This window comes from Ranitomeya imitator, chromosome 2, assembly GCF_032444005.1.
Source record: "Ranitomeya imitator isolate aRanImi1 chromosome 2, aRanImi1.pri, whole genome shotgun sequence".
In the NCBI taxonomy this organism is placed as follows: domain Eukaryota; kingdom Metazoa; phylum Chordata; class Amphibia; order Anura; family Dendrobatidae; genus Ranitomeya; species Ranitomeya imitator.
The window spans coordinates 143648143-143667906 of NC_091283.1; the positions used below are offsets into that span (position 1 = coordinate 143648143).

Sequence of the window (19764 nt, forward strand, 5' to 3'; positions counted from 1 at the left end):
CCGGGAAGCTCAGCTTGGATTATAAGATTATTGACCCCTATTTTCTTACCAAATTTGGAGGGAAAAAAGTGCATCTTATAATCCAAAAAATACAGTATTCCTCATTCACAAAAAGGGATTATAGGAGAAATGCATGTGAATACTTTTATGCACAAAACAGAAAAAAGTACTTTAGAAGTGATACATTTATTGGCTATCCAGAACGTTATATTTGCAACTTTCAAAGCACAGAGGCTCATTCATCAGGCAAGTGCACAAATGAATGACTGAGACAAAGAGCACAACATTAAAAGGTCTTACAATAGTACATTAGCAGATGGGGTGAAGCCTACCAATGAAAAGCCAAGGTCATAAAATTAAGGTTTTTGTTACAAATGGAGAGGTGTTGGTAGTGATGGCTTAGGAGTAGAAATGATCCTATCAATCCTTGGACGATTGAGCTGGTGTCAAATGTACTGAAATGTACAATTTCATGCAAATCCAAGCACTCTGCGATAAAATTTGCTGTTCACAAAGAAAAAAATAGCTCCGCACCATTTCCCACATTGCATTAGAGAGAGGGCTAATATATTTTTGTGGCAGAGCAGCCTCCAGATAATGCCCTGCAGCTATGACATCTACTGGATCATACCTTGTACAGTGGTGATCAGTACCTAAGTGGTCACAGATCAGCGGATCACAGTTTGTACAGCAGAGTCGTTTTCTATCTTCAGAGTCAGTGGATAAGTCTTTCTCTTCTGTAGAGTGTAGGCTATTATGGTCCATGGGGATCTTCTCTCCCTCTTGTAGAGGGTAAGCTCTTTTGGTCATCAGAGTCCTTTCTTTTCTGTAGAGTGTATGCTCTTATGATCAGTAGGGTCATCTTTTTTTTCTCTTCTGTAGTGTGTAAGCTCTTATGATCAGTGAAGTCATCTCTCACTGTTCTGTAGTGTTTAAACAGTTACAATCGGCATGGTCCTCTCTCTTTCCTCTAGAGTACAAGTTCTTATGATCAGTGAAGTGCACTCTTCTGTAATGTATAAGCTCTTATGGTAAGAAAGGTCATCTCTCTCTATTGAATGTAGGGCAGGGGTGGGGAACGGAAGGCCCATGGGCTGTATACGGCCTGCGATGTCACCTGGTGCGGCCCACAGCCACTTTGCCCATTTTTTGGCCTCAGGCCCTTTAGTTCTTCAGAGGTGCACACGGATGACCTCTATGTGGCCCGGCACCGCCCATCACTCATTCAACTAATCGGCATCATAGAAGCCAATACAGTTGAAAGCAGTGATGGAGGAGAGAGCATCAGAAGCTCCCTCTCCCATCACTTCCCCTCTGCTTGTGACTCAGCGGGTACACAATTACGTCACTTCATCGTGCGCCACGCTGTACCAGCAGTGAAGCCGATGAGACCGTAGCAGTGCCTGGAGCAGCATGGGGAACAAAGAGGAGGGGTGAGTATTGTGTGAGTGTATGTGTTTTCATTATTGTGTGTGTGAGTGCAGGGGCTGCACTATACTGTGTGTGTGTCTGCACTATACTGTGTGATGAGGGAGCTGTGCCTGCACTGTACTGTGTGTTGGAGGAAGCTGCACTATACTGTGTTGGGGAGAGCTGCACTATACTGTGTGTGGGGGGAAGCTGCAGTATACTGTGTATTGGGGGAGCTGTGCCTGCACTATACTGTGTATTGGGGGAGCTGCACTGTACTGTCTGTAATGGGGGAGCTGCACCTGAAGTATACTGTATGTAAGGGGAAGCTGCACTGTACTGTGTGTGGGGGAAGCTGCACAATACTGTGTGTGGGGGAGCTGTGCCTGCACTATATGGTGTGATGGGGAAGCTGCACTGTAATCTGTGGAGGGAGCTGTACTGTAGTGTGTATTGGGGAGCTGCACTTGCACATTACTGTGTGTTGGGGAGCTGCGCTTTGCTGTGTGGGAGGCAGCTGCACTATACTGTGTATTGGGGCAGCTGTGCCTGCACTATACTGTGTATTGGGGGAGCTGCACTGTTCTGTGTGTTGGGGGAGCTGCACTATACTGTGTGTGGGGGAGCTGCACTATACTGTGTGTGGGAGGGAGCTGCACTATAATGTGTATTGGGGAGCTGCGTCTTCACTGTACTGTGTGTGGGGGAGCTGCACTATACTATGTGTTGGGGGAGCTGCACTGAACTGTGTATTGGGGAGCTGCACTGTACTGTGTTGGGGGGAGATGCACTATACTGTATATTGGGGGAGCTGCACTGTACTGTGTGTGGGGGGAGCTGCACTATGCTGTGTATTGGGGGAGCTGCACCTGCACTATACTGTGTTGGAGGAGCTGCACTGCACTGTGTTTGGGGGAGATGCCCTGTACTGTGCATTGGAGGATCTGCACCTGCACTATACTGTGTGTTGGGGAGCTGCACTGTATTGTGTGTTGGGGATAGCTGCATTGTACTTTGTGTGGTGGGAGATGCTTTGTACTGTGTATTGGATGAGCTGCATCTGCACTATACTGTGTGTTGGGGAATGCTCACCAATGTCCAGTATGAATGAAGCTGGCACTTCCAATACACTGTAGACAGCACATGGTAACCCTAAGGGTCACCATAATGAAGAGATCCAGAATGATATTAAGGCTTTTATTGGAGAACTTAGTAAAATGCATAAAAAATGCCCAAGCACCCTAACATAAGGTGGAGGCTATGTGCAGTACATCATTTCAGAATATCAATTTGCATGGTAATGATATCATAACACCATATTTAACTGTGTACATCATTAGCTGCCTAAGCATGCCCAAAGTATAGCAACAGTGACAGTGTACATAATCAGTTTACATAGCCATATCTACCTGAAAGCAGCACAGCGCCCCCGGAAGAAGCCTGGTGCAAAACATGTGTTGGGGTGAGGTGGAACGCTGTGCTACTTGCAGGTAGATATGGCTATGTAAACTGATTATGTACACTGTCACTGTTGCTATACTTTGGGCATGCTTAGGCAGCTAATGATGTACACAGTTAAATATGGTGTTATGATATCATTACCATGCAAATTAATATTCTGAAATGATGTACTGCACATAGCCTCCACCTTATGTTAGGGTGCTTGGGCATTTTTTATGCATTTTACTAAGTTCTCCAATAAAAGCCTTAATTAATATCATTCTGGATCTCTTCGTTATGGTGACCCTTAGGGTGACCATGTGCTGTCTGTGTGTTGGGGAAGCTGCACTTTACTGTGTGTGGGAAGGAGCTGCACTATGCTGTGTATTGGGGCAGCTGCGTCTGCACTGTACTGTGTGTGGGGGCTGCACTGTACTGTTTGTGGGGGCTGCACTGTACTGTGTGTGGGGGAGATGCACTGTACTATGTATTGGGGATGCTGCACCTGCACTATACTGTGTGTTCAGGGAGCTGCACTATACTGTGTGTGGGAGGAAGCTGCACTATACTGTGTATTGGGGGAGCTGCGTCTGTACTGTACTGTGTGGGGGGGCCGCACTGTACTGTGTGGGGGGAGCTGCACTGTACTGTGTATTGGGTGAACTGCGTCTGCAGTATACTGTATGTTGGGGGAGCTGCACTGTACTGTAGGTGGGGGGAGCTGCGCTGTACTGTTTGTTGGGGAGCTGCATATGTGTGGGGGGGCTGCAAGTTATTTAAATTGTTTGAATAAATATAGTTGGCTAATGTTTAAGTTAATAATTTTATAAGCCTCCCAAACATTATAAATTTGTGGGTGGAATTTGTACGGCCCCCGAAGGATGGTATAAATATCCAAATGGCCCTTGGTAGAAAAAAGATTCCCCACCCCTGACCTAGAGTGTAAGCTCTTACGATCAGTAAAGTTCTCTATTCTATGGATAGTGTGTACGCTCTTATGATCAGCGGGGTTCTCTCTCTATTTGTAGCGTTGAGAGTCCTCAGTGGTTGATACCTTTTAATGGCTAACTGTAAAGATGGTAACAATGGTTAGCCATTAAAAGGTATCAACCACTGAGGACTCTCAATTCTAAATATTTTTCTATCTACTGGCTAACAACGGTACCAAGATATATATCTTTCCTGTATTTGTAGCGTGTAAGCAAAAATGATCAGCAGGGTTCTCTCTGTCTTCAGTAGATTGTAAGCTGTTATGATCAGTGGGGTTCTATCTTGTAAGCTCTCATAGGCAACAGGGTGCTATTGCTCTCTCTCTTCATTAGTTTGTAAGCTCTCTTGGTGAGTGGGGTCCTCTCTCTCTACTTAAGGGTTCAGTGATCCTTAGTCCGTCTGGTGGGGGTGGGCAGTGTGTCTATGCAGTGAGTCATAAATCCAGGTGTTACATTGAGTCCTATGGTCAAAGACTTGACAATTCTTATTAGACTACATTTCAAGATTTTTCTTTCTATTTTTCTCAAAATTACCTTTCAGTATTAAGACTTTAAATCTTTCATATTGATTCCCAGTCCAGGGAAATGTTTTCCCACAGGCGTGTCCAGCTCATTCCTTGTGTGTCTATAGATTCATCCTCGTTTTGTTTAGTTTCCCGTATAAAGGTATTTGCAGGGAGCAGCTAATGCACTGTATCGTGTACACCACATTAAAGGGTATACATGAAAAGACATCTAGAATCGTATAATCCTGTTTTCTGTTGGGAATGTGGACTGTGTTGGTAAAAAGTGTTCAGCGGAATGTGTCAGACCCTTTTGATGAGGAGATTCAACGCACTCCGTTAACGCTGCTATTAACTGTGTGACCAACTTTTTACTATGCCTATGCAGCATCAATAGTAAAAAAGATCTAGTGTTAAAAATACTAAAAATAATTTAAAAAAAATAAAAAATCATTATATACTCACCTTCCGTGGGCCCCTGGATCCAGCCGAGGCCTTTCCAGCTCCTCGCGATGCTCCAATGACAGGTCCATGCATTGCGGTCTTACGAGATGATGACGTAGCGGTTTACGTCCTCATCTCGCGAGACCGCCATGAACTCTTGGGACCGGAGCGTCGCGAGGAACATCAGTAAATGCCTCGCCTGGATCCGGGGGGCCGACGGAGGGTGAGTATATAACTATTTTATATTTTAGTTCTTTTTTTAACAGGGATATGGTGCCCACATTGCTATATACTACGTGGGCTGTGTTAGATACTACATGAGCTGTGTTATATACTACATCTCTGTGCTATATACGATATGGGCTGTGCTATATACTATGTGGCTGTGTTATAGATTATGTGGCTGGGCAATATACTACATCGCTGTGCTCTATACTACGTGACCTGTGTTATATACTGCATGGGCAGTGTTATATACAATGTCTCTGTGCTATATACTACGTGGCTGTGCTATATACTAAGTGGCTGTGCAATATATTACATGGCTGTGCAATATACAATGTGGCTGGGGAATATACTACGTGTCTGAGCTATATACTACATGTCTGTGCTATATACTACATGTCTGTGTTATATACTATGTGGCTGGGCAATATACTACGTGTCTGTGCTATACACTACGTGTCTGTGCTATATACTACGTGTCTGTGCTATATACTACGTGTCTGTGCTATATACTACATGGCTGGGCAATATACTACGTGTCTGTGCTATCTACTACGTGTCTGTGCAATATACTACGTGGCTGGGCAATATACTACGTGTCTGTGCAATATACTACGTGGCTGGCCAATATACTATGTGGCTGGCCAATATACTATGTGTGCTGTGCTATATACTACATGGCTGGGCAATATACTATGTGGCTGTGTTATATACTACGTGGCTGTGTTATATACTACGTGGCTGTGTTACATACTATGTGGCTGTGCTACATACTACGTGGCTGTGTTATATACTACGTGGCTGAGCAATATATTACGTGGGCTGGGCAATATATTATGTGGGCTGTGCTATATAGTGTTATATACTGCGTGGTCTGTGTTATATACTGCGTGGGTTGTGCTATATACTGCTTGGGCTGTGCTTTATTCTACCTGGGCAGTGTTATATACTACGTGGCTGCTATATGCTATGTGGGCAGTGTTATATACTAAGTGGGCAATGTTATATACTGCGTGGGCTGTGTTATATACTGTTTGGTACATGGCCTGTGCTATATACTATGTGGCTGCTATATACATACATACATACATATTCAAGAATACCCAATGCGAATCGGGCCACCATCTAGTAACAACGTAAGTATCTCCAGGTCACAGCATCAGAGTTCCCTTCTGCACATGGTCAGAGGTCCTGTCCTAACATTCTAGGACAGGTCTCTATGCAACAAGATGACGGCCATTTTAATTCTATAGTGATTGCCTCTCTAGACAAAATGATTGTGATTTGTTAATTAAATGTATTTAAGAATTTATTTATAATGATATTTCTTTTTGTTATTTTTTTTTCTATTTACGGAGAACGCTTACCACTGTGGCTGTCAGCCACTTCATGACTATAACTAATGCCACAACATGGCACCTGAACAAGAAATTATAGGAAGGGGGTGAAATTTCTGTCCTGAGTGTATGAAATGGATTTCTCTTGTTGGCGCGGCTTTTTCCTAGGTACTCCCGTTTACATATTGATAGGGAATTTAGTTTGTGAACCCAAATGGGGACAGTGATGTAAACCGCAGTGGAATCAATGGCGCTATATAATTTATGTAAATAAAATCAATAACGCCTCTAGTGTCACAGATCTGAGCATTATTAGACTGGCATCATGGGAAAAGTAGTCTATGATTAGTGGAACCATATCAGAGGGAAGAAGACATCAAGATGACCGACAACCCAGACATGGCACAATAACTAAAACAGGTGTACACAAGGCATGCACATTTACCTCTACTTTCATCAATAATGGTCTATGCTAGACAATACAAGAAAAAACAATTAGCTGGAGTATTTCTTTATATTAATTATATCAAAGCACTCCTGTGGCTATAAACATACACCGGTGGACGCCGCGTCTGCAGCATCGCCTTCCAGGCTGCATCCGTATAAGCTTTTTGCCCAGATTGAATTTACCTCAGATTTATCACCTACGGCTACTAATGAAAGTCGTCTTATGTAACTGAAACGTTTTGCAGTACCCCATCATACCACTGCCAGGGATTGATGAAATCACTTGTGCATTATTACTAAGTTGAGTGCCAGGTTCTTTTCTTTATATATTACCATGGTTTGGGAACCTACCTTGGCACCACGACACAGCAGTGCACACGTTTACTCAAACATAACCATACGGTCTGTCCTGGATACATCAACATGTTACACCCACCTTCATGTGTGCACTCCCGGGTGAGAACCTAGGCTGTAAGCCAATTAAAATAAAATACACAACATACACATAAATACATGGTATATGTATAATATATATAATAGATATGCTCCAGCTGTTGTGAAATTCCCAGCTGCCCAGACTGTCTGTGACTCTACAGCCATACTGGGAGTTGTGGGTTCAGTAGTCGTGATTAGCGGGTACTTACTTTTATCATGTTTCTATTTTATAGGAACATTTCCTTCAACCCTCTGAGCCACATCCCCCACAATCAGTTTGATCTTTTGACCAATCTTCAGTCTCTGTAAGTACCATGACCTTGTATGACATTGTTGTGATCCATATGAGTAAAACAAACCCAGATATTGTATATGATGTTCAGAGCAAATCCTCATCTCCAAGGACACCTAATCCTACCTGGAAAAGTCACTGACAGTATCCGTAATGCCATAATTTTATCATAACGTCACTGTGGATATATAGTGAAGCACTCTACCCTCGCCTTTACTCAGCTGATCTAGAGCGGAAACTATAATATGGGTCATTGTAACATGAGATTGAAAGGTGTACAGAAGCTGAATCTGTAATGTCCAGAGTGTCGCGCTTTCAACAATCATGGCTTATGACTCACCTTGTGGGTTGTGTTATTAGCGACAGAACTTGTGGCTCCAATCATTGGACCTAATAATTCTTATAAAATGTTACACACGTTAGATGACGACAATGTGGGTTAGGATCTTATTATTCTTATTATTATAGCTTCAAATGTATAAAGATCAACTCAACATTCAGAATAGAAACCTGATGTCATATTGTATCAGTGTTTGCTGCTCAATAACATCCCATTTTGGTAGTATCCAGATTTGTAATTGTACACCGCGCTCCAAATTATTGTGCAAATTGGATTTAAGTGTCATAAAGAAGTAATTTTTTGTTTTTAAAATAAACTCATGGACGGATCTTTGAAATCAATCTCAAACCTATGATAATTAGTTTGCCAGGTGAACGCAATTAAAGTAAAACTACTTAAGAAGGATGTTCCCTATTATTAAACAGACCACAGGTTTCAAGCAAAATTTTAAAGAAAACGGATCTGTCTTCTGATGAAAAGCATCAAATTAGTGCAATGTATTGGAGAAAGTGTGAAAACATTAGAAATGTCACAAAATGTAAGTGTGATCATCGTACTGTGAAGAGATTTATGCTTGATAATGAGCACAGACGGGTTTGTGCTGATAAAAGCATAATGAAGAAGGTTTCTGCCAGACAAATTAATCAGATTAAGAGAGCGGCTGCTAAAATATTATTACAAAGCAACTAACAGGTTTTTGAAGCTGTTGGTGCCTCTAGAGTACCATCAACATCATGGTGTAGAAACTTCCAGAGGTTTGCAGTTTTGCATAAACCTACTTTTTGTCCACCCCTAAACAGTGCTCACAAGGAGAAATGGTTGCAGTGGGCCTAGACATACATGAAGACTAATGGTACCGTCACATTTAGCGACGCTGCAGCGATCTAGACAACGATCCCGATCGCTACAACGATCCCGATCGCCTGGCACCCTCGACCAATCAGAGACGCGGGATTTCCAGGACAGACAGACAGAAAAACCCTTAGACAATTATATATATAGATATATATAGACACACATATACATATGGCACTAAGTTAATGCAATTTTGATTAGAAAAGCATAGAAGCTATCCACCTGCACCACAATGCACCTATAGGGATGGTAGTAACCTGTCTATAATATTACAGCCTTACTATATGCCAAACGACGTTAATGTGAATAAGAGCAAAGCAGGACAGGGCCTGACTTAAAGGGAAGGTGCCATCAAAAAAAAATTTTTTTCAGAAATTGTAAAAATGTAAAGAATTAATGATTACATTTTCTTAAAAAATATTATCATTTGTTTATAATTTAGTAAAATATGAAAAATAATTTGAAAAGTTTTGGAATTTCCACTTTTCAACACTAGGGGGAGCAGCTGCTGAAATTTCAGAAAAACCTAGTGTACAAATAGCTCACATTACTGCACTGCAGTAAATATGGGCGGAGTCTGCTGACGTGTGTGATGTCTCCTCTCCTCTCCTTATGGGTGTTTGCTAAGGGATTAGAGAGGATGATATTCAGGAACCCAGTGAGCAGCCATTTTGTTGGTGACTGCAGAGTATGGCTGCCGTCACACTATCAGTATTTGGTCAGTATTTTACCTCAGTATTTGTAAGCCAAAACCAGGAGTGGAACAAATAGAGGAAAAGTATAATAGAAACATGTCACCACTTCTGCATTTATCACCCACTCCTGGTTTTGGCTACAAATACTGAGGTAAAATACTGACCAAATAATGATAGTGTGAAGGCAGCCTTATACTGACAAGTAGACAGTCACCAAGGATGGCAGGCAGCAAGGATTCTGGGAGATATGTGGTGGAGGGAGCAGGGTGACAGCAGCACAGAGTATTTCAGGAGAGCAGTGTGCTGGTCTATAGGGGCCCCCTGTTTGGTGTGCGGAGCAGCCAGGGATTGTACATAGAGCGCTGTCTTTTATACACATGGATGGACCGTCTGCTCCACAGGAATCCAGGAAACATTTCTGCGGATTGATGGCCTGGTCTGATCCAGACTTTGCATGCAGACCCCATTCCCCTCCTCAGATCCTGTCTTCTCCATCCTGTCCTGGCAATGTGTGAAAGCGAGGCGACAGGCGCAGTCCGGGGTGACGCTGGGAAGGAAATGTAGCCATATAGTAACAATAAAAATGAGACCCCTCTCTTCAGCTGCCTCACCAGCCCTGACTGCACCTAACTGGAGGTCATGCTTTACCCTCTATTACCCCAGACCCGCGTGCAGGTGCTCAGCCAGAACCACCATAGAATGGGTCCGCTTTCTGAAGATAATACTGCCATAGTGTTCTCGCATAATACCGCCATATAGATCACACACAATACTATCAAATAGATCACACAATACTGTCATACAGTTCTCACATAATACCACCATATAGATCACACATAATACCGCCAGTGTTCTCACATACCGCCATATAGATCACACATAATACCGCCAGTGTTCTCACATACCGCCATATAGATCACACATAATACCGCCAGTGTTCTCACATACCACCATATAGATCACACATAATACCGCCAGTGTTCTCACATACCACCATATGCTTCTCACATAATACCGCCATATAGATCACCCATAATGCTGCCACATAGATCTCACATGTATTGTAAATAAAGACTCGGCCAGAATAAAGTCCTTTATTAATCTTTTTTATACCATACCGAACGCATAATCCTCGACTCCCTCATCTCCCACAACAAAAATAATAAACCACAATGGGGAAAGACACGCAGGGGGGAGAGGAGTGCATAGGAGAGGATTATATACTGACTGCTGAGCCGTGTATCTAATCCTGTCCTGTGTGATACTGTGCTGCGCCGTGTATCTAATCCTATCTTGTGTGATACTGTACACAGGACAGGATTAGCTACACAAGACTAGATTAGCTACACAGGACAGAGGTAGCAGTGGTAGATGGTATATAGAGGCAGGCAGCAGTGGTAGATGGTATATAGAGGCAGGCAGCAGTGGTAGATGGTATATAGAGGCAGGCAGCAGTGGTAGATGGTATATAGAGGCAGGCAGCAGTGGTAGATGGTATATAGAGGCAGGCAGCAGTGGTAGATGGTATATAGAGGCAGGCAGCAGTGGTAGATGGTATATAGAGGCAGGCAGCAGTGGTAGGTGGTATATAGAGGCAGGCAGCAGTGGTAAGTGGTATACAGAGGCAGGCAGCAGTGGTAGATGGTATATAGAGGCAGGCAGCAGTCGTAGATGGTATATAGAGGCAGGCAGCAGTTGTAGATGGTATATAGAGGCAGGCAGCAGTGGTAGATGGTATATAGAGACAGGCAGCAGTGGTAGATGGTATATAGAGGCAGGCAGCAGTGGTAGGTGGTATACAGAGGCAGGTAGCGGTGGTATACAGAGGCAGGTAGCGGTGGTATACAGAGGCAGGTAGCGGTGGTATACAGGGGCAGGTAGCGGTGGTATACAGGGGCAGGTAGCAGTGGTATATAGGGGCAGGTAGCAGTGGTATATAGGGGCAGGTAGCAGTGGTATATAGGGGCAGGTAGCAGTGGTATATAGTGGCTGGTAGCAGTGGTATATAGTGGCTGGTAGCAGTGGTATATAGGGGCAGGTAGCAGTGGTATATAGTGGCTGGTAGCAGTGGTATATAGGGGCTAGTAGCAGTGGTATATAGGGGCTAGTAGCAGTGGTATATAGGAGCAGGTAGCAGTGGTATATAGTGGCTGGTAGCAGTGGTATATAGGGGCTAGTAGCAGTGGTATGTAGGGGCTGGTAGCAGTGGTATATAGGGGCTAGTAGCAGTGGTATATAGGGGCTAGTAGCAGTGGTATATAGTGACTGGTAGCAGTGGTATATAGGGGCTAGTAGCAGTGGTATATAGGGGCTAGTAGCAGTGGTATATAGGGGCTGATAGCAGTGGTATATAGTGGCTGGTAGCAGTGGTATATAGGGGCTAGTAGCAGTGGTATATAGGGGCTAGTAGCAGTGGTATATAGGGGCTAGTAGCAGTGGTATATAGTGACTGGTAGCAGTGGTATATAGGGGCTAGTAGCAGTGGTATATAGGGGCTAGTAGCAGTGGTATATAGGAGCAGGTAGCAGTGGTATATAGTGGCTGGTAGCAGTGGTATATAGGGGCTAGTAGCAGTGGTATATAGGGGCTGGTAGCAGTGGTATATAGGGGCTAGTAGCAGTGGTATATAGTGACTGGTAGCAGTGGTATATAGGGGCTAGTAGCAGTGGTATATAGGGGCTAGTAGCAGTGGTATATAGGGGCTGGTAGCAGTGGTATATAGGGGCTGGTAGCAGTGGTATATAGGGGCTAGTAGCAGTGGTATATAGGGGCTAGTAGCAGTGGTATATAGGGGCTAGTAGCAGTGGTATATAGGAGCAGGTAGCAGTGGTATATAGGGGCTAGTAGCAGTGGTATATAGGGGCTAGTAGCAGTGTTATATAGGGGCTAGTAGCAGTGGTATATAGCGGCAGGTAGCAGTGGTATATAGGGGCTAGTAGCAGTGGTATATAGGGGCTAGTAGCAGTGGTATATAGGGGCTAGTAGCAGTGGTATATAGGGGCTGGTAGCAGTGGTATATAGGGGCATGTAGCAGTGGTATATAGGGGCAGGTAGCAGTGGTATATAGGGGCAGGTAGCAGTGGTATATAGTGGCTGGTAGCAGTGGTATATAGGGGCAGGTAGCAGTGGTATATAGTGGCTGGTAGCAGTGGTATATAGGGGCAGGTAGCAGTGGTATATAAGGGCAGGTAGCAGTGGTATATAGGGGCAGGTAGCAGTGGTATATAGTGGCTGATAGCAGTGGTATATAGTGGCTGGTAGCAGTGGTATATAGGGGCAGGTAGCAGTGGTATATAGGGGCAGGTAGCAGTGGTATATAGTGGCTGGTAGCAGTGGTATATAGGGGCTAGTAGCAGTGGTATATAGTGGCTGGTAGCAGTGGTAAATAGAGGCAGGTAGCAGTGGTATATAGGGGCTAGTAGCAGTGGTATATAGGGGCAGGTAGCAGTGGTATATAGGGGCAGGTAGCAGTGGTATATAGTGGCTGGTAGCAGTGGTATATAGTGGCTGGTAGCAGTGGTATATAGGGGCTAGTAGCAGTGGTATATAGGGGCTAGTAGCAGTGGTATATAGGAGCAGGTAGCAGTGGTATATAGGGGCAGGTAGCAGTGGTATATAGTGGCTGGTAGCAGTGGTATATAGGGGCTAGTAGCAGTGGTATATAGGGGCTAGTAGCAGTGGTATATAGGAGCAGGTAGCAGTGGTATATAGTGGCTGGTAGCAGTGGTATATAGGGGCTAGTAGCAGTGGTATATAGGGGCTAGTAGCAGTGGTATATAGGGGCTAGTAGCAGTGGTATATAGGGGCTAGTAGCAGTGGTATATAGTGACTGGTAGCAGTGGTATATAGGGGCTAGTAGCAGTGGTATATAGGGGCTAGTAGCAGTGGTATATAGGGGCTGGTAGCAGTGGTATATAGTGGCTGGTAGCAGTGGTATATAGGGGCTAGTAGCAGTGGTATATAGGGGCTAGTAGCAGTGGTATATAGGGGCTAGTAGCAGTGGTATATAGTGACTGGTAGCAGTGGTATATAGGGGCTAGTAGCAGTGGTATATAGGAGCAGGTAGCAGTGGTATATAGTGGCTGGTAGCAGTGGTATATAGGGGCTAGTAGCAGTGGTATATAGGGGCTAGTAGCAGTGGTATATAGGGGCTGGTAGCAGTGGTATATAGGGGCTGGTAGCAGTGGTATATAGGGGCTAGTAGCAGTGGTATATAGGGGCTAGTAGCAGTGGTATATAGGGGCTAGTAGCAGTGGTATATAGGAGCAGGTAGCAGTGGTATATAGGGGCTAGTAGCAGTGGTATATAGGGGCTAGTAGCAGTGTTATATAGGGGCTAGTAGCAGTGGTATATAGGGGCAGGTAGCAGTGGTATATAGGGGCTAGTAGCAGTGGTATATAGGGGCTAGTAGCAGTGGTATATAGGGGCTAGTAGCAGTGGTATATAGGGGCTGGTAGCAGTGGTATATAGGGGCTAGTAGCAGTGGTATATAGGGGCTAGTAGCAGTGGTATATAGGGGCTAGTAGCAGTGGTATATAGGAGCAGGTAGCAGTGGTATATAGGGGCTAGTAGCAGTGGTATATAGGGGCTAGTAGCAGTGGTATATAGGGGTTAGTAGCAGTGGTATATAGGAGCAGGTAGCAGTGGTATATAGGGGCTAGTAGCAGTGGTATATAGGGGCTAGTAGCAGTGTTATATAGGGGCTAGTAGCAGTGGTATATAGGGGCTGGTAGCAGTGGTAGATGCATACGAAAATAAAAACTCTGTACTTACCTTCAGTCCTCTCCCAGGAAGTGCTGAGTCATGTTCAGGGCAGAGCAGTGTGACGATCTCCCTGCTCTGAACGGCAGTGAGCAGTGATTGCAGCCTGTGCTGTAATACTAAGTACAGGCTGCAATCACAGCTCCTGGCTGCAGATACTCACCCTGAACCTCGCTCCCAGCAGCAGCTTCTCCCTGGCAACTCCTGCTATGATCACTGAGCTGTGTGTGCGATGACCGAGAAAAAAACAAAATGGCCGCGATCTCCTCTCACAGCTGTGACGTAGCAGCCCAGTGGGCGTGCCCAAGTCACAGCTGAGAGGCAGGAGGAGCAGTCGGAGCCCGACTGTTGGCTCCTATGCCCATGGCTGCCGTAAGTGAGGTGTGCAAGTGTCGTGTCCAGACACTTACACCCACACTAATGAAAATGGCGGCCTCCAGTGGCAAAAGTAAAAATGAATAAATAAAAAAGTATTAAAGTACTACATTTACTTTTGTATTAAAAATAATTGATTATATAATCAATAATTATTAATACAAAAACTAAAATCACGGCACCCTCCCTTTAACCCCTTCATGACCGGGGGATTTTTTGTTTTTCCGTGTTCGTTTTTCGCTCCCCTCCTTCCCAGAGCCATAACTTTTTTATTTTTCCGTCAATTTGGCCACGTGAGGGCTTATTTTTTGCGGGACGAGTTGTACTTTTGAACGACATCATTGGTTTTAGCATGTCGTGTACTAGAAAACGGGAAAAAAATTCCAAGTGCGGTGAAATTGCAAAAAAAGTGCAATCCCACATTGGTTTTTTGTTTGGCTTTTTTGCTAGGTTCACTAAATGCTAAAAATGACCTGCCATTATGATTCTCCAGGTCATTACGAGTTCATAGACACCAAACATGACTAGGTTATTTTTTATCTAAGTGGTGAAAAAAAATTCCAAACTTTGCTAAAAAAAAAAAAAAAAAAAAAAATTGCACCATTTTCCGATACTCGTAGCGTCTCCATTTTTCATCATCTGGGGTCGGTTGAGGGCTTATTTTTTGCGTGCCGAGATGACGTTTTTAATGATAGCATTTCGGTGCAGATACGTTCTTTTGATCGCCCGTTATTGCATTTTAATGCAATGTCGCGGCGACCAAAAAAACGTAATTCTGGCGTTTCGAATTTTTTTCCCGCTACGCTGTTTAGCGATCAGGTTAATACTTTTTTTTAATTGATAGATCGGGCGATTCTGAGCGCGGCGATACCAAATATGCGTAGATTTGATATTTTTTTTATTGATTTATTTTGATTGGGGCGAAAGGGGGGTGATTTAAACTTTTATGTTTTTTTTATTTTTTTCACATTTTTTTAAACTTTTTTTTTTAACTTTTGCCATGCTTCAATAGCCTCCATGAGAGGCTAGAAGCAGGCATAGCACGATCGGCTCTGCTACATAGCAGCGATCTGCTGATCGCTGCTATGTAGCAGAATTGCACGTGTGCTGTGAGCGCCAACCACAGGGTGGCGCTCACAGCGACGGGCAATCAGTAACCATAGAGGTCTCAAGGACCTCTATGGTTACCATTCACAAGCATCGCCGACCCCCGATCATGTGACGGGGGTCGGCGATGACGTCATTTCCGGCCGCCCGGCCGGAAGCGGTAGTTAAATGCTGCTGTCTGCGTTTGACAGCGGCATTTAACTAGTTAATAGGTGCGGGCAGATCGCGATTCTGCCCGCGCCTATTACGGGCACATGTCAGCTGTTCAAAACAGCTGACATGTCCCGGCTTTGGTGCGGGCTCACCGCGGAGCCCTGCATCAAAGCAGGGGAGCCGGCATCGGACGGTATAGTACGTCCGATGCCGGTAAGGGGTTAAGGTACCGTCACACATAACGATATCGTTAACGATATCGTTGCTTTTTGTGACGTAGCAACGATATCGTTAAGGAAATCGTTATGTGTGACAGCGACCAACGATCAGGCCCCTGCTGGGAGATCGTTGGTCGCTAAGGAAAGTCCAGAACTTTATTTCGTCGCTGGACTTCCCGCTGACATCGCTGGATCGGCGTGTGTGACGCCGATCCAGCGATGTCTTCACTGGTAACCAGGGTAAACATCGGGTTACTAAGGGCAGGGCCGCGCTTAGTAACCCGATGTTTACCCTGGTTACCAGCGTAAACGTTAAAAAAAAAAAACACTACATACTTACCTACCGCTGCCTGTCCCCGGCGCTCTGCTTCTCTGCACTCCTCCTGCATCCTGTGTCAGCGCCGGCCAGCCGGAAAGCAGAGCGGTGACGTCACCGCTCTGCTTTCCGGCTGACCGGCGCTGACAGTGCAGAGGAAAGCAGAGAAGCACAGCGCCGGGGACAGACAGTGGAAGGTAAGTATGTAGTGTTTGTTTTTTTAATGTTTACGCTGGTAACCAGGGTAAACATCGGGTTACTAAGCACGGCCCTGCCCTTAGTAACCCGATGTTTACCCTGGTTACCCGGGGACTTCAGGATCGTTAGTTGCTGGAGAGCTGTCTGTGTGACAGCTCTCCAGCGACCAAACAGCGACGCTGCAGCGATCGACATCGTTGTCGGTATCGCTGCAGCGTCGCTTAGCGTGACGGTACCCTTAGACACCCATGCATGGGAAGCTATACAGATGACACTTAGCTCAGAAAGAGGTGCCATTACCCTGTTTGTAGAAAGTGCAAGAGACTTCAGCAAAACAAAAAAAATGAGCTGGATTCTAAGCTGGTATACGTGCAAATTGTAAGAGCACACTCACACTGTGGCCATTCTATGAACTGGGCACAGTGTGAACCTGCTCTTACACTTTGCACATATACCATTATAGTCCAGATCTATTGTTTAGATGATCGTGTCTCAGGGTAGAATTTGCTGTAGAATCCCATGGTGTGTTAATCAGTGTACTGACCAGGCAGCAATGAAAACTTTGCCGAAGGTAACAGGAAAATATTTGATAAACTTGCATCATATGAAATGTGTTGGGTTGGATTTATCTCATGTAGATTAATTTTTCGTTCATAGAATCATGGAGGATATAGAGATTCCAAATATCCACAACCGCATGTTTTCCAGTCTGGTTAACCTGTCTCACATGTAAGTAGAAATAAAACGTAATTGTTGTTCGAAGATAGAAATCAGTGGCTTATTAAAGGGAGTATGTCAGCACGATCCCCACCCGCCACACCAACTATTGATATGACCATGTTGTTTTCTGAAAGAAAATGTCATCCCAATATTTACTGATATAATCTGCTATCTCCTGAATGAAAAAATCTTTGTTTTCATGAGTATGCAAATGCAGTTTGAGAGCTATAGGAGTGATAATGCAGTTCCAAACCTCTTGCTCTGTTCCCCACTCAGGCCCACCGTAATCTGCTTGACTGATAGCTCACGGACTGCGTAATCTTGCCAATGAGCTGTCAAGCACTGGAATGACCATAGAACAGATAAGAGGGTGGATTGTTCTGTCAGATTCCCTATATAAGGTGAAATCCACAGTCCTAGGACTTACAGTATGAGGGACAGTACATGCTGTGGTGTAATAACGTGCAACACGCTCAACAATCATTGCGACTTATGAGTGGCTTCCATAGAACACAAGAAGACTGATGTCTCTGGTGCTTCGTTTTCTTCACATGATGGCATCAAGACTGTAGAAACACTATAGAGAATGTAAAGTACAATTTTATCATGGCTTCTTCAATCTTATCTTATTCTTTTTGCAGATACTTTAAAAAATTCCAGTACTGTAGCCATGCTCCTCATGTGCGCAGCTGCAAGCCCAATAGTGACGGCATCTCTTCCTTCGAGAACATGTTGGCCAATATCCTGCTCCGGGTCTTTGTCTGGGTGATGGCCTGTGTCACCTGCTTTGGAAACCTGTTTGTGATCTGCATGAGATCATTCATAGTCACTGAAAACTGCCAGCACGCCATGTCCATCAAGTCTCTCTGCTGTGAGTTCCCATCAACACACAGAAGAATCACAACATCATGCTAAACTAATGCTTACAGCAAGTGAAATGCCATGTATCACATTGTGAGGGAGAACCAGTGCCGTAGTCATGGCTGAGAATACAAAGACCGTCCTTTACTCAGTGTACTTGCTTTCTGCTCTCTGCACCTTCAGGATCTGCTCTGAGTTGCTGTAGGCCTTCTCCATACGATTGCGCACAGAGATACAGTCCGGTTGTAACTTAAATCGTAGAACTGTACTTTGTCCTCTTCGCAGCACATCCTTATTAGATACAACATTAGCATAGGGTTCCAAACAGTTCACATTTTGCACTTTCCCTGCACTTCTTCCTACGGCCTTCAGTATGTGCCCGGGTCTTGCGGTACCACAGCGTCCTCCCTGTTTAGACTCACTTCGGTCAGGAGTTCTCTCGTCCGTTTCACACCGGACCTGAGGGCATCTGCCCATTTAGTAAGCTGCCACATTATAGAGCCACCTGTGTCTCCATACTGTTGTGACCTCCGCTGTAGCCTCTGTTCCACCACTGGTGTCACACTGCTGCTAAGGCTGTACTTCTGACCCACTGGGCCCTGGATTGCTGGGTTACTAGCTTTGAACGTTACGGAGCTACTGGGTAGCTCAGGCTCTAAGGCCCACCCAAATTGTTCGGGCTCTCTAGCCCCTCTGCCTCTAACCAGGAAACTCCTTCTGCCTTACCCCAGTTAACTCATCCTATAATCAACTATTTATTATATTAAGGTGTCATGCACCCATCTAGTGGCCCAACTAAGGTACTACACCGTCCCTAGACAACTATGGAAAAACTATATTGTACACAGTATTATATAACATTCATATAGCAGCAAACGGTTGGAAAATACTATATACATAGCAGACTGAAATCACATTTACATTAGGCGGTCACACTCTCACTACATCAAGAACATGTTTAAAGGGGTAGGGACGTGTACCAGTCTTTGTAACCCCCAAAAAACAAAAGATAGTCAGCTCACCTGAATATCGGCTATTCCACACCTGTTCCTGCACAGAAAAGTTGAGCACTCAGTCCACAGAAAAATCGATGAATCCAGCAGGAATGTAGTAAAATCACTACATTTATTTCTTCATTTTTTTTTTTTTAAAAGGAAAGGGTTGTATCCTATGGTACACCACTTGTAAATAAGTATAATTTCTTACAGCATTATGCACACATGGCAGCGTTCTTCCAAAGAACGCTGCCATGTGTGCATAATGCTGTAAGAAATTATACTTATTTACAAGTGGTGTACCATAGGATACAACCCTTTCCTTTTTGTAAAAAAAATGAAGAAATAAATGTAGTGATTTTACTACATTCCTGCTGGATTCATCGATTTTTCTGTGGACTGAGTCTTTGTAACCCCTTACAACAGTACACACATGAATAATGGGTTAAGGAGGATCTGTCACCAGATTTCCCAATATAGACTGTATACATTGCTAAATAAGTCTCTTAGACCTGATGAGGATGGTATACTTACTGTAAAAATCCATGACAGAATGGCTATATAATCTTTATCATGAATTTTACCTTTTGATATCGCAATGAGCATTTTATGAGTCTGTCTCCATGAAATTCTTACCTTGGATGGTGA

At 44.3% G+C, this 19764-nt stretch overlaps 1 protein-coding gene across 1 annotated transcript in view; it reads left to right on the plus strand.

The window, feature by feature from the left end:
• Positions 1–19764, plus strand: part of LOC138662147 (relaxin receptor 1-like) — a 405515-nt gene that overhangs the window by 357352 nt on the left and 28399 nt on the right. The window contains exons 13-15 of the mRNA XM_069747334.1: positions 7464–7535; positions 17198–17269; positions 17902–18131. Coding sequence (XP_069603435.1) covers positions 7464–7535; positions 17198–17269; positions 17902–18131 — 374 coding nt within the window. The remainder of the gene's footprint in view (positions 1–7463; positions 7536–17197; positions 17270–17901; positions 18132–19764) is intronic.